Source organism: Mastomys coucha, unplaced genomic scaffold (genome assembly GCF_008632895.1).
Source record: "Mastomys coucha isolate ucsf_1 unplaced genomic scaffold, UCSF_Mcou_1 pScaffold5, whole genome shotgun sequence".
Taxonomy (NCBI): Eukaryota; Metazoa; Chordata; class Mammalia; order Rodentia; family Muridae; genus Mastomys; species Mastomys coucha.
In genome coordinates this window covers 25,441,597-25,457,001 of record NW_022196911.1, presented here as the reverse complement: position 1 = coordinate 25,457,001, position 15,405 = coordinate 25,441,597, and the positions used below count along the sequence as shown (strand labels likewise).

The following is a 15,405-nucleotide window of genomic DNA, read 5'->3' as shown; positions in this document are numbered from 1 at the left end:
CTCAAAACGACAGAAGCACCTTCTGTCCTCCATCTGACTAAAGCTACCCTGGCAGGGCTAGCTCAGGCTGGAGCCATCCATAGTCTATCTTACAGAATGGTTTCACCAAAACACCACCACTACGTCGCTCAAACTGACTCCTGGTCTAAGAGGTTAACTAAGAGGACATGTGTGTGAAAACAGCAACAATTTCTACTACAGCTTATTACCTTCAAAGTGTAGATGCTGCATAAATACTTAGAACAGTCTGCCTCTTTGTAAAAACATCCCTTCTAGAAGCTCTAGGCCTCTCTTCGTTACTAATCCCCTCAGGTTCAGTAGTTTTCCCGATGGCTCTGGACAGGTCTGATTCACTGTCTCCTTGTTATCAAGCAACGTGATGCAATGGTATTCTGCTGCCTGCATCCACACCGTCTGTACACGTGCGCATGGAGGACATAGCCGGATGTAATAAAGGCACTTGAGAAAAGAGATAAGCTGAGCTGTAAGGCTTTGCGTTATATCCCTTGAAAAGGACCCCAGCACCTATGCATAATAACCTTTGATGGACTACCGAGGATGGATGGGAGGGTTCTGAAAAGCCCTGGGCCGTGCTGGGCTGTGATGGTTTCTTTAAGCCTCTGAGGGTCATGGGCTGTGTGAGACAAACAGCTGTTGAATGGGGACCTGAAGAGGCTGCCTGGGGCCAGCCTGGGACAGCTATATGAGAGGCTTGCATTTGGGGATCAAAGGTCATGACACTGCAGACATGGGGTCCAAAGATTCCCGCGATGTCTCTGAGCAGAGTCAGAGGTCAGCCTTCTGAGTGTCCTGGGGGCTGATGGGTAGGCAGGAAGAAAGCCCCCTTTCTCTAGCTCTGCCCACGCTAATGCAATAAAGCCAATTAGAATGATTGCTCTCATTTCTGAGTTAGGATGCCCAGGACGAGGGAAATGGCAGGGACATCCGTTCCGTTCTGTCTTCACAGGCACTCTGCATTCCAGCATTTATTTCATTATATTTAATACGATTTTACCAGCGGCACTCTAACTCCGAGAAAAGAGCTCGGCAACTTCAAAGCCTGTTTTTGTCTTGGTTCCTTAGCACCCGCTCTTCCCTGCTACCGATGTCTCCACCCTGCTTGCTAACTGTTCAGAGCCGCCCACGAGCCCACACTTCCGTGGCCTGAGCATCATCTCCTGAAGCATCCTGGGGGGCGGTGCACGCTAACATGGAAACTGCTTTTAAAATTATCCTAGTTCATCCCGTTCAGAACAGTCCCTGGGCTGTGACGTAAGCACAGCCAACCTCCTGGCTAATGCTCGGCTGTGCAGTAGTCTTGGAGACCCCACCTCCTAACAACCTGGGGCTACGGGCCGAGTGGCCATGAGCAGAAACAGATTTCCTTCCACATGAAAAATGTCCCACAAGAAAACATCTCAGGGTTTCTCTCTGTGCTGCACATGTGGCCCCACCTCAGCCCGTAAACATCATCTGCAGCATTCCACTTACCCCAGCTACAGGCCCCATGCTATACTCTGTCTAGGTGGGGATGGGCATTACCCAGAGCTCATGGAGTGTTTTTGGGTGTCTCCATGACTGCTGTCCACTCCTGGGTCCTGTTGACTTCTTGTAGCAGCTGCTGTGTAAGCTCTTGGATCAGGCTGGGCAAGGTTTAGAACATTCTGGATACATTGCAGGCAGCCCTGGGGTCATCTCCTGCCTCTCCAGCAGGAGCTGCTCTATGGCCAAACATATCGGCGGGCTCTTTCCTCCCAGAATGTATCTCCCACTCAGTTCTCAGAGTCACTTGATTACTTCCCCTCCCACTCACTGCCCAGGTCTTCTCTGGCCACCTCTGCTCTCCGCTGAGCTGTCTTGGCTTTGAGATGTCCCCTACGGCCCCAAGATCTATGTGGCATGAGGGTTCTTAGCTGTGGCTAGTGGGCAAGAACCACAGCAGCTCTCAAGGAAATACCTGCCTGGCTACTTCATTCAGACACAGCTGCTCTCTTGAGTCCTGCCCAAGTCCTCTCCCCTTTCTTGCTCTCTGGACACACAGTGTTACAGACTCATTCACCATTGCAAGGCATGTAGTTGCTGTGGCCTGCATCTTGAAGCATCCTGTGTATGAGCAGGCTTGTCACCTGCTCTGACAGAAAGCTTGCTATGGTTTACATGGAACAGATGTACACACCATATGTGTATGACTTCTGACATAGGTTGCTGTCAGGAATCTGGAAGTCTGACAGGATGTGGGCATTTCCATTTCCACAATGATTTCTCTGCTTCCTTTCTGGTCAGTTCTAGGTCCTGCCGATGACAAGGTCATCACAGTCCAACTCAATGGTCCTGCCTGACCAGGGAAGTCCCCTGAAGGGACACGTGCTCCAGGAGCTCCCTGTCTGTGACTGCAGATTTGGGTAGCACAGCTAGCTTCCCTTGTGTGTTACCTCGCTGTCATGATATATCCATTGGTTCCTAAAAGACTGACACATGGAGGTCTCCAGCATCTGGCTATTCTGGGCAAAATATCTATGGGATACCTTCCGCCTAAAGGATACCTTCCTAGGGGCAGCATGGCTGTCCAAGGGTAGCTACACACATCCCCTGAAGCAAGACTTTGTCACAGGTTCCCAGTGGCAGATACTGCCATGCCGTCTTCATCCTTTCTGAAAGGTATGGTCACTCTCGGTTTTCCCACACATCCACCTTTGCAGAGAAAACATTCTTTTACCCTTGTTTCTATGGTTACAATGTGTGCTCTACATGCTGTATGTTAAAACTGTGTGCCACAAATGTTTTCCTGGTCTGTGGTTTGCCTACTCCCGTTTCCAGGGGTCTTTTAAATCAATGAAGTATAACCTCTCAACATCTTTCTTTTATGGCTCTAGGATACCCTTCCAGCACTGTCTAGGTGACAGCTTCTCCCCCCGCCCCCCCTCCACATCACATCAGTGCTCTGGATGAGTGCCCATGCCCATGAAGAGCAGAGGATGCGGCCTGATCCTGGACCCTGCTCTTCCTTTGACGTAGTTTTTCCACCTTAAGATTGCAACCACACTTCAGCTTTAAGGTGAGCTCTAAAATTAGCATAACACTCTAACTCTGTTCTTTTTTTTAAAAAAAGATCCTCTGTATTTTCATACCCAATCCAGAATCAGCTAGTTTCTCTAACACAGGCCATGGGGAGTTTGATACTAATTGCCTTGAATCTGTAGATAGAGCTGGGCAAGCCAGATGCAATACTGAATCTTCCTGACCTACGAACATGGTCTGTTTCTCCATTTATAAACTTCAAACTTCCTTTCAGCTACACTGTGTGGCTTTAAGACACGTCTTAGGTATCCTCAAAGCAATTTACTATAAGGCTTTTGAGGGGTTTTGATGCAATAGATAACACTCCTAATTTTTTTACTGTGTAATGGCTTGTTAACAGTTTGTGAAACATTAGGCTGGAGAGATGGCTTGGTGGTTAAGAGCACTGGCTGCTTTTCCAGGAACAGGGGTTTAATTCTCAGCACTCACATGATGGCTAACAACCATCTGTAACTCCAGTTCTGGGATTTGATGCCTTCTTCTGGCCTCCTCCAACACTGCACATACACACCACATAGCCAACACACATGCAGGCAAAAATAAAAATATATAAAATAAAAATAAACATATAAAATAAAAATCTTAAAAAAATATATGATGTGAACCTCGCATCCTAAAACCTCACATTCATTTTTAAATAGCTGCTTTTCAGATTCCTCTTTGCCCTTCTCTTCCTTCCCCTTCTCTTGTTTCTTCCTCCCTCCCAGGTGGTTGAAGGGAGGCAGTGACAGGGTCTCACATAGCCTAGGTTAGTCTTGAACTACACACACTGAAGATGCTCCTGGACTCCTGATCACACGCCTCTCCCTCCTGAGTGCTGGGATGCGAGATGTGCACCATTACGCTGAGCACTGGGATGTTAGATATGCACCATCACCCTGAGCACGGGATGCTAAATGTGCACCATCACACTCATCTCTCACTGGGTTTTCTAAATGCACAGTCCTGTCTATGGATTACAATTTAATTTCTTGTTTTCCAAACTTGATTCCCAATATACTCTGGAGGAGTGGCCTCTGATCTCATAATACTCTATGCTTGTTTGATTGTTTGTTTTTGAGGCAGTGTTTCCCTATGTAACCCTGGCTGTCTTGGAACTCCCTCTGTAGACCAGGCTGGCTTCAAACTTAGAGGTGCTGGGATTAAAGGCATGTGCCATAGGTCTCCTCTCCTCTCCTCTCCTCTCCTCTCCTCTCCTCTCCTCTCCTCTCCTCTCCTCTCCTCTCCTCTCTTCTTCTTTTCTCTCTTCTCTTTTCCCCCTCCTGCCCCCCCCCCCCGCCTCCTCTGACTTATACATCCTAGGCTTCAGCCTAGGTGCTTGGGCTACAGGCAAGCTGCAATTGCATATTGAAAACAAATTTTTTTTTGTTTTTTGTTTTTTCATTTTCCAGACAGGGTTTCTCTGTGTAGCCCTGGCTGTCCTGGAACTCACTCTGTAGACCAGGCTGGCCTCGAACTCAGAAATCCCAAAATTTTTTTTATCTGCTGTGATGATAAGATGGCTCTTTGTCTCTGTTTTGTTACTATACCAGATGACATGAGCTGATTTTCAAAGATTAAGCAGCCTTGCACCCCCCGTGCCTTTTAAGAGTTCACTGATGACTGCTTCAAAGGTCCCTGTGTCTTTGTGAGGGTCCTGGCTCTGACCTTCATCTCTGCATGTCTTCATGAGCTCTAGGGGCACTGCTGTGCTGGTTGTCAGGGGCACTTGGGGACCACTCCTCCTCTAGCATCTTCTAAAGCGTCAGTGTAGCACTGCTGTTATTTCCTCCTGAATATCTGACAAAGTCCACCAGCAAAGCCAGCTGGGGTGCAGATTCTTTCTGGAATAGTTTTCCTTCTGTCGATTTCTAATTCAATTTCTTTAACAGACACAAAACTATCCAGGTTTCCTGCTTTCTTTGTCTTGGTTTTGGTGGCTGTGTTTGTCAATGAATCTGTCTGTCTCGTCTGAGCTGTCAAATCTGCAGGCCTAAAGCTTTTGTGACATCCCAGGTGACCCCATGGCAGCATTTCAGACACACGTGCTGACCCTGGGGGATGCTTTCTCAGGAAGTCTTCTGTCACATGCTGGCTGCTGCTCAATTCTGACCTGGAAGCTATTGACCCTGCAGGTTTCTGTCTTCACTTCAGATGATGCAGTTTCCTGTGTGAGAGTGGGGAGCATCAGAGGGCACGACCTGTGGGTTGGGGAGCTAGGGACAAACACAGAGCTGGAGGGGGAGGTGCACACACACACACACACACACACACACACACACACACACACACACACGGGCAGTAGTCAAGGCTGTGTCTACTAACAAGCAGGAAGTTGAGTCTGAATGGGTCACGTAGGGCTCACCACTGTTACCGCCTGTGAGTTGAGATCACCTTAGCATGAGACACAGAATTCCAATCCTTACATCCTTGCAGATTCTGAGCCTTGATCTCTTATCCCTTCTTCCAGGAAAAATGATACAAAACCCTGCATGCAGGCACAGCAGCCATTCTCACTGCATACAGAACCTACTGTTTAGCTTACAATTTGTTCCATGAAAATCTAGAGTCCTAAATTCTTTGTGGTTGTTTTGGGACAGGATTTCACTGTGTATAGACCAGGCTGGCCTCAAACTCAGACATCTACCAGTTTCTGCCTCCAAAGTCCTGGGGTTAACAGCATATACTGTTAGGTTTGGCCAAGTAGTAAATTCTTAACTTCTAAAGTATGAAGCAAACATAAAGAAAACAGTATCAGAACTAGCATGTTATATGCCTATATGGAAATGTCACGATGAGACCTGTTCTGTAATACAGTAAATATATGCTAACTTTAAATTAAATATACATTTTAAAAAAACTGGCAGCACAAGCTGTTTAAGAACAGCAGAGAGACAGGAACTGAGCAGAAACTGGTGCCAACTCAGGACACACTGCAGAGACACAGCCCAGAAGCAAGGCCAGGGGTAAGGATGGCCCATCCGCCCCAACCTGACATCTCCTTTCACTTGTTATTTACCAGAGTTACATGTTCTCAGTCTCATCTCTGCTCTCATGGGCCCACAGCACCTTTGTAGGTGAAGCTCACAGCAGGCTTTCCAGAGAGAGAGGCATGAGGAGCACATGGAGGAGGGACTGCCACCCACACAAGCTCCTCCAGATGGAGGCCGGGAGGCTAGAGGAGGGGGGAGGTATACAGAGAGGCAGGTGCTCAGCCTTCCCACATTCTAGGGGTCAATATGAAAAGGAAGGGGTCTCTCTCCCCGTGGGTAATGTACAGGCCTGAGAATTCCCAGCAACGAGGATGCTGGCTCCATTCCCAGAATCTCGGCAGTGGAGACTGCTAGCCTGTCACTCGGCACAGTTCATCGGGGTGGGATAATCAAGGACAGAGGCGGCTCCAGAGTTTGCAGGGAAAACCCATCTCTGCAAACTCTGATGCTGGGACTCAGTCCAGTGGCCCTAGATGAGGAGCTAGGGTTGCAGAGGAGTATATAAACCTCATTGCAGACACACACACACACACACACACACACACACACACACACACACACACACTATCCAACAGAATAAGATCAAGAAGCACAAAAGAATTAAAAAGAAAAAAGCATCACTAAAGGTAGTGTACCGCCCTAAAAGCTGGCTTGACGCCCACACCACTACTGTTTCCTGAAGTAGGAGAGCTTCCGTCTCGTTGTGGCTGAAACTGATGCCCTAAGAAAAACATCACAGTCTGGTGGGATGGAGGCGAGACACCATCCTGGAATGAGGGAGCCATGTGAGACTTCACTGCTCCTGCAGTTGAGAAAAAAGGAGGGCAGGGACTCTATGGAGCCACTGATGCTCCCCCCATGGCCACAGCCCTACCCTGCGAGGCTGGGAAGTACGTGAGCTCCAGGGAAGCTAGCACTCAGAGAGGGGCACACAGCACTGCTGTAACTCTCCCTGAGGCCCTGATCCTCAGAGTCCTGAGGGCTGCCCCTATCCTATGTGGGGAGGCTGTCAGGAGTTAGTGCTGACAACACTCACGCAGCAGTGGGGTCACTGGGCCTGGGACAAGCATCTGGGACCTGGGTTCATGGGTGAGGTGAAGAAAAGATTGGCCAGAGTGTAAGGTCTGATGTGGTCCTCTAGCAGGTATACATGTGTTCTCCTGCAGCAGGTGACCCTGACTGGCCCATTAGCAGTAGACTGTCCCCTAATACCACCTTGATTTCAGTGGCACCAAGAACCAGAAGGGGGAACAGATTCCTCCCCTGCTGTGCTTTGGGGAACCGGGTGATGGAGGGAGGTCATGGCAGCACCATAGGTGGCCAGCTTGGCTGAGCTCAATCTCCCCAGGCCCTGAGGGACATGTTTCTGAGGAAATGCATTGACAATTAGGTTTGAGGGGGATTCTTGCTCCCCTAAGCCAACCTTCCTCAGCCATAGGCTGACCTTATTAGGTCTAGAAATAGCTCTTGAGCTGCCACAAAGTTACTGTCTTGAGGAGATAAGAATACACATTCTCATAGGGCCTCCTCCCACTGAGTCACCTATGTCTCCATCACCCAAAAAGGATCCCTTATGGCCTACCCAAAGAGGCCAGCTGAATCACCTATTCTGGAGCCTTTCATGAAAGGAGTGTGTGTGTATGTGTATGTGTGTGTGTGTGTGTGTGTGTGTGTGTGTGTGTGTCTAGATGTATGTAGTATGTGTGCATATCTATACATCTGTGTGTACCTGTGTGTATGTATTATGTGTCTGTGTGTTTTGTGTGTGTATGTCTCTCTGTGTGTATGTCTCTGTGTGCGTGTGTCTGTCCATGTGTTTGTGTCTGTCCTTCGTGTCAGGCTTCCCTTCCTGAGCATGACCTTACTCACAGATCCTCATGCTTGGGGCTGTAACATCACTGAGATTTGACTGTCATAGAACCAAGCAGTCTGTCTTCTCGAGTTGTTCATACAACACCAGCGTGGCTATTCAGTGCCTTGGCATTTTGGGCCTGGAGTGGTGACCATTAGGAACCGTTTGGAACTCAGGCCCACAAACATGGCCTAGCTTCCCAGAAAAGTTTTGCAGCAGAAAGAATTTAAGTGTGGCTGTTCTTTTGCAAAAATGTTCTAGGCACCACCACACCATGGTGGTGGGACTCTGAGACCCAGTTCCAAGGGATCAATCAATTTGGGGGCATTTGAAATGCCACAAGACAATGCAAACTTGAGGGCTGATTTCTGAGCCAGACTCTCTCTGGTCCTGGGGTCTCAGGTCTGAGCCCACCCACAATGGGCTTGAGGCTACCCTCAGTCTACTACTGCAGCACCTCTCTCTCCATGCTTCCCACTGAAGCAAGATTAATAATATCCAACCTAAGACTGTAGCAAGTAATTACACCTTTTAGTGCACCTGGTAATTTTTATCCAGCTGGTGCTAGCAGTCAATCAAAATGCCATAAAAGGGCTTCAGAATGTGCTAATGACTTGCTCACTCTGTCAGGCATCATGGGGGTGCATTCAACTCTTAGCACAAGAATGGTGCATGAAACAGTCTTACAGCTTATCCAGACAACTCAGCTTCTCTAAGGGCTGTGCTTCTCCACACAAGCCAGCTTCTCCACACAGCTCAATGTTGCTCGAGAGCTTAGCTTCTCATCCAGTTCATCTTTCCCACAGGGCTATGTTTCTCTGTAAAGGTGAGCCTTCCCACAGAGCTGGGCTTTCTGCTAAACATAGCTTTTCTGCATAGCTAGGTTTCTCCACAGAGACAGGCTTCCCTGAAGATCTGGGCTCCACTCAGCTTGTCTTCATACCGCCTCCTGTAATGCAGCTACCTTCTACAAAGAGCCTTTTGAAACATTTGAAAGGTCTCGGGCTCCTTAAAGCCAGCCGGGAGAGGAGAGGGAGCTATAGCACCTCAGGCTGCTAGGAATAAGCGAAACTATCTCTGAAGACAGCAAAGAACTTCAGCACCCTTTTCAAATGCACATTGGCCTCAGAGACAGCAGCATACAGCAAGCAGCATTCTAGATGTAGAATCCAGCCCAGGGCCATCCCGGTGGCCTAGCAAGCACTGGGTTCCATCTGTGGCACTGTTGGCAACACGGCTCCACACAGCTCTCTTGGGGTCTCACACACCTGCCTATCCTCCTGTTGGGCTGCTGTGGCCCTTTGTATGATACAGCATGGGGGAGCTCACAGCCACTGGAGACAGTTCGGGGACGTGAGTAGATGTAGTGGCTCATAGCCGAGGCCTTCCCCTGGTCACAGCAGCAGAGTTATCGTTACAAAAGATCATGTCCCGGGTGATCTGCTTCACGTAACACGTGTGTAAAGAGCACCTGGAAACCAGGTGACTCTCACTGCTCACACATCAAACCACGAAGCTACTGGATCAATTTAGTCCCAGGAACAACTTGTCAGGGGAACCCTGTTCATGCCACCATGAGTGCACCATCAGAGCCTCTTCAGAGGATAGAGATCTCTGTGGCAAAGGTACCTGGCCCAAGGCCCATGCTGCAGACAGTGGGGAGGAAGGGGCTTAGCCTGTCATGGCTACATGTCTGTATGTGCCCATGGAGGCAACTGGAACCCTCCTATGGTGCTCCCTCCACCGAGGCCTACACCCTCTAGTGACCTCAGCAGAAGACAGTGGAGAAGGTGAGGATCCTCATACTCTGGGAGTTTACCTCATCTCAGAATAGGCTGCCTTCATCCGCAGTGTAGACGGTGTCCTAGTTAGCCTTATCTGTGTACCTGACACAGCCTCGAGGCACTTAAGAAGACAGTTTTGGTGGAGGGACTTCCCAGATCCCTGTAAGCTGCCCTGTGAGCACAGGAAGCACCTCTGGCTGCAAGGCCATGCCCAGAGTCACAAAGTCACCTGAGGAGCCTGAAAGTCAAGAGCTGGGCAATCTGAGAGAGATGCAGAATGTTCTAGGCTGAAGGAGGCCCTGGTTTGAAGAATCTTGCCTTTGTGTGAGCATCCTGCTCCCATGATTCTCTTTGCCATGTGCCTCAACCTCTCTGCATGCTTAGGTTGGTCCCCTCAGAAAATGTGAAAGTAAGCAAAGAGACCCATATAGATTATGTTCAAGAAGGGTGCAATATGAAAAATCTACTGTGGTATAATCCTGGAAGAATAAAGATCTCATCAAAGAGCAAGAAGTGAAGAATAAGAACGTGAACAGCCAAGTTCCCTGTACAGCCACTGGAGCCAAAGGCAGACAGATAGCTTGCTCTCACGCCAAAGTGTCAAATAATGCATCTGAAAATGTCAGCTGTGCACATCTCATTGGTAGAAGCAAGAGGGGCAGGGATACAGGAGATATTGGGGACAAAGCAGGGTGAGGGGTGGGGAAGGTGCAGACTTGGGTAGGGAAGCCCTGGAGCAGGCAAGGGCCATCGACCACACAAGCTGTTAAGTGATATTCACACTGGACTACAGAAAGCATGCACACATCTGGCTTATGTGAGAGATACTCCTAGAAGCCAGCAGACTGGGGACCCAAAGAAAAGACAGACACAGGAGGAGGCAGCTGGAAGCTGCCCCAGTGTGAGACCTGAGGCTCCCACTGCAGTACACCAACACACCTCCATGGCACATGGCCTTCATTCATCAAACTGAAACGACCTTGGAGGCATCCAAGGCACTGTGGGAGAGGATTGGCTCTTCGCCAAATCTCCTCCAGAAAAGCACGCAAAGCTGTGGCCACTTCCCACAGAAAATGACCGAGAACATGGCTGGTACAACTGCTGAGAGGACTGTTCACGGTGGGCCTCTCTGAGGTGGAGGATGCAGTGGGCAGGGCCAGGCCAACATCCGGATAGCAGGTACAGGTCATCAAGGAGGTATCCCAGATCCACATCAGCCAGCCCGGCCCAGCCCAGCCCTGACCCACCCGCCAGCTGTCTGCCCAGGTTACCAGGTGTGTCCTGAGGATGTTATTCCCAAATACTTTTATATGAAAGTCCTACCTACCGCTCCAAGCATGATTCTGAAGATCAGCCAGCGGAAGGCCCACAGGACAATTTGGGATGTGGGGGTGTGCTTGGGGAGGCGGGACAGCGTCCAGAGAGGGCACAGAAAGATTCCCAGGAATCCTGTTTCCAGCAGCTGTGACTCCCATCCTGCAGGGGTTGGGGAGTTGGGGTGGGGCACAAGAGGAGACACAAAGGGGAAACTTCGTCAATGGGGTCAAACGTTTATAAAGGAATCACCCCCAAGTTCAGCCTGACCAAGAAGTCCTTAAAATGAGACTGAGACACGCAAATGTCACCATGTGTCTTCACAAGAAACATGATGCTAAGCTCTTAGTGGGGTGACCCAAAGTCCGGGACCAGGGAACACTGCAGCCCCAGGTGCCCTCCCTTCTTTGCTGCCCACTTCAGATGACACTTGCCGTCTTGTGTGGGATGCAGTGTGATCTGAGCCCACGCTTGGGTGTGCACTGCCAGTGGGCACTTGTGGGAAGCCTTTTGCTTTTAGATTTACATGAAAACTCACTGCTTTGAATGTCCTGCCCAAGGAATATTTGCCAGTACAGGCGCAGTCACAACACATGACAAACTCTGTGGAGAGGGCAGATCCCACTCAGGCCCAGGTCGAATGAGTCAGGCAAAGCTGGCAGCCAGGGATCAATAAACCCAAGTCAGTGATTTGTGAGCCCTTGAGAGGGTACATAGCTGTGTGCTTATGTGTGGACACTTGGGGGGCTCAGCACAGGAAATACCACGAGAACAGCCCACGGGTGAGCCCTGCGGCCCTAAAGACTGAAAGAGGGGAAAGCCCTGTGGCAGAGGAAGCCCCACTGCTGGTCCTGTCCTCACCATCTGAGGAGTGGTGACTCCAAGGGGCCGGGGTGCCCTCTGCCCACAAGGTCCCAGGACACCTGGCAGGGCTGTGCTGACAATGAACCATTCAGAATGAGAGCTGTAACTAAGCACATGCGTACCTCACAGAGTAAGGGACAGTTAGGAGGGACAGCACCAGGAGGACGTTTTAGAGGAGGACAGGTACAGGGAGTTACATGTGCTGGTTTTTTCTACATGTTAGTTTAGAATTAAAGCTTATAGAATAGCTAATTAGCATGAAGTCATAATACAGTATAAAATAGGGTACAACAAGACTCCATGCTGGCAGAACCAACAATTGACTTAACAGAGAGACACAGGACCAGGCACAGATTTCCCAGAACAACCCCTCACAGTGCATCAGCACTGTGCATCAGTCACTGTCCTCGGCAGGCAGAGGGTATGGGGAGGGCCATCTGTGGTGGCCTCTCCAAGTGATCGAAGTCAACTCATCGAGGTTTGCAGTGTGTGTCAAAGCAGGTGAGGGCAGTGCTACCCCTCCCAAACCCATAGCAGTTAACCCTGGGGGAGACAAAAGTGGGCCCCATGGAGGGCGCTCCACAGACTCAGCAGCACACCCAGGCTTCAAAATCAAAGGGAGGCAAAAAGTGCTGTCAAGCAGGAATGGCTGAAATGTGGTGACAAAATGTTACCTGGAGTCCTGGGTCAGCAAAAAACAACAAAGAAAAACTTAGGCGAAACTGAGGATGTATGCAATGTGGTGAAGGTGCTGAGTGAGTCTAAGGGATCTGGTGTCAAGATGCGGCAGTCATGTGTATTCTCACAATAGTCCTGTAGACATCAATAGCTCTAAACCGGAAAGTCCATTCCTGACAATCAGGATCCTTTTACTGTACCCACACCCCCCATTACTCTTCACACACCACCCTCAAAGGACTGCCCCGTAAAGCCGCAGGCTCTGCTTGGCCTCAGGTCTCCTGCTAGTCCCCTGGCAAGTCTGCTGTCCCCTCTCTATCTGTGCTAGGGTCTTCTTTGGTCCATTTCAATGGCTGTCCCCTTGGAAGCCACCCATCCATTTGATGGCAGGGTGCAGCTGGAGAAGTGACAAGCCATGGGATGGTTCTGACAGGCACTGCCTGCTCTGGGCGATACAGTGGATGGACAAGCAGTCATGAGCAGTGTTTCAGTGGGTGTTGAAGCTGAGCTGTGGCCACAGCAGCTGGAATTTGCTGAGCTGAGAGCTACATGTGTCAGGTGGAGCTGGGCCTCTTGCACCAAGTTTTCCTGATCTTGGCACGATGCCAAAGCTGAGATTTGTGAAGTGTCACCAAAGGGTTGAGGGAGAGCTACAAACCCAGAAAAAGAAGCAAGGACCCCATTTAATGACATCACTGCCATTTTCAAAATCTGGGATGGGATGGGTTCTAGGTACCCTTGGCCTGGATGCTTCTGCTGATGTCTGTGCCCAGGGAAGGAGCTTGTATCCCCTCTGTACACTGCATGACTGAATCCTGTCCTGCTGGCAGTGAAAAATGTGCTAAGCAATACGCCTCCCCCGCCCCCGTCCTCCTTTTCACATCGGTGGTCCCCTTGCACAACAATCCCTCTGGTTTTTCTCCCTTGGGATAATTTGCATTAGTTTGGGATACATTTCACATGGCTGTGCCTGATACCCCATGGAATTTCATGGCTGGTGGTGCCTGTAGATCATATAGCTGGCAGTATCCGGTAAACACTGAGAGAGCCACTGGCAGTGACCATTTTGAGGAAGAACCCTCAAGATTACATGCTCCAATCTCCTCCTCTACTGGGCGGGCAAAAGAACTCAGAAGCCCAGAGTGCAAATCTGGAGCCACAGAGTCCACTCCACTTCACTGCATATTGAGCAAGCACAACACCAGTTTGCACCACACCCACCAAGTTGCCCAACCCTTACTGCAACCCCTTTGCTAGCCCTGGGACAGGGTAGAGCTGGCACTGTGACAGATGCCACATACAGTCTCAGAGCTTTTAGGGGACACATTCCCCAGAGCTTAGAGCCTGCCTAATTGCCATCTCGATCGGCAGACATAGGAATGGAATTTTAACACGCACTGCAGTGAATGACACCGTTCAAAGTGATTGATACACAATGGCAGAACCCAGAGATGCATGCCAGTGCCGAGAGGCAGGGTGACAGGGCTGTGGGGGTGGGGTGCGTGACAGGGCAGGGCTGGGTGACAAGAGATAAGCTGTCTATAACAGGAAGGAGGGTGTGCATGAAGGTCCCCCCAACACCCTACGGCCTTCAGAGGGTGTGGGGCGTTCCTGTCCTATCTGGATAAACATCACTGACCCAAGGCTTGAGGCGCTGTTTCCAGCTTAAGTCTCTGCTTTACCCCAGCTCATGGAAAGGCTGTGACTCACCGGGGTCTTTCTGACAGAAGCCAGGGCTGCCCTGGTGGCAGCAGCCTGTGACAGACACCCGGGAGGGAAGGGCTACTGCACTCCCACCTGCTCGTCTTCTTTGCCTGGATCTGTAGTGTCTCAGCAGCTGCACTGGGTGCACAAGGAAGGCCATTGTTCTCTTCAGCATGGCAGGGGATGAGTCCCCAGAAAAAAAAAAAATAACCAGCACATTGCCACGGGCCAAGTGACCCAGTGAGGGTGGGTGGATGAGTGGTTAACCATTCTTGCCCAGGGTACCAAATTCTTATGCAGTGGACAGAGTCGGGACAGCACCTTCTACAGGAGACAGACGGCTCTAACTGAACAAACACAACGCTGTGCAATTGCATTCTGAAGAGTGCCCCTCCCACCGTCTGTGCCTGTGAGCTAAGTCTTCTCTACTGGGGCAGCTAGAAAGGCTCTTGCCTACTGTCCAGGTCTCTGGGGACAGTGCTGCCCTTGCCTAGTTCGTGCTTTGGGCCACAGAGTCTCGCCAGTGGCATGACAGGCAGCTGTCAGAAGAGGCCCACAAGGGTTCCTGAGTGACAGCACTGTGGAGACTGCCTTCATGTGGTGACAGACAGCTGGTTCTAGATCCTTCTCTTCCATAGTCTGCCCCTTCCAATTCCAGTCACACAGCTGAATGCTGAACCAGTTATACCTGGGTGTTGTACCTGTGAAATGAATGGGGCCACACAACCTGTCAACACACCTGAGAGAAGCTCTCCGTTCGGAGCTGTTTCTTGGGATGTGGGCATAAGGCTTGGGCAGCTCAGCAGGCATGCTCATTGGGTACCACAGATGAGATCAGCTCCTCCAGGGTATATGTGTGAAACTATTTCCAGGGAGGAACGAATGCCTCGTGTTTAAGAGAGACAGCTAGAGAGTGCTTACTGGGAGCACCACAGCCACAGACTGAGCATCGAGTGCACACTTGTAATTGCAGCACTCTGGAGGTGGAGGCAGAAAGATTAGGAATTCAAATCATCTTCAGCTTCGGAATGAGTTTAGGCTCATTTGGACAACTTAGGGAGACCATGTTTCAAGAGCAAGAGACTGGTGGAAGGGAGGGAGAATAAACAATGGGGTAGGGGAAGCAAGAATGAGAGAGAGAGAGAGAGAGAGAGAGGGA

The 15,405-nt window shown here is 50.1% G+C and overlaps 1 protein-coding gene across 3 annotated transcripts in view; it reads right to left on the bottom strand.

The window, feature by feature from the left end:
* Positions 1–15,405, bottom strand: part of Lmf1 (lipase maturation factor 1) — an 80,132-nt gene that overhangs the window by 34,406 nt on the left and 30,321 nt on the right. For all 3 annotated transcript variants that reach the window (XM_031350662.1, XM_031350663.1, XM_031350664.1), the window contains one exon: positions 11,014–11,162. In XM_031350662.1, coding sequence (XP_031206522.1) covers positions 11,014–11,162 — 149 coding nt within the window. The remainder of the gene's footprint in view (positions 1–11,013; positions 11,163–15,405) is intronic.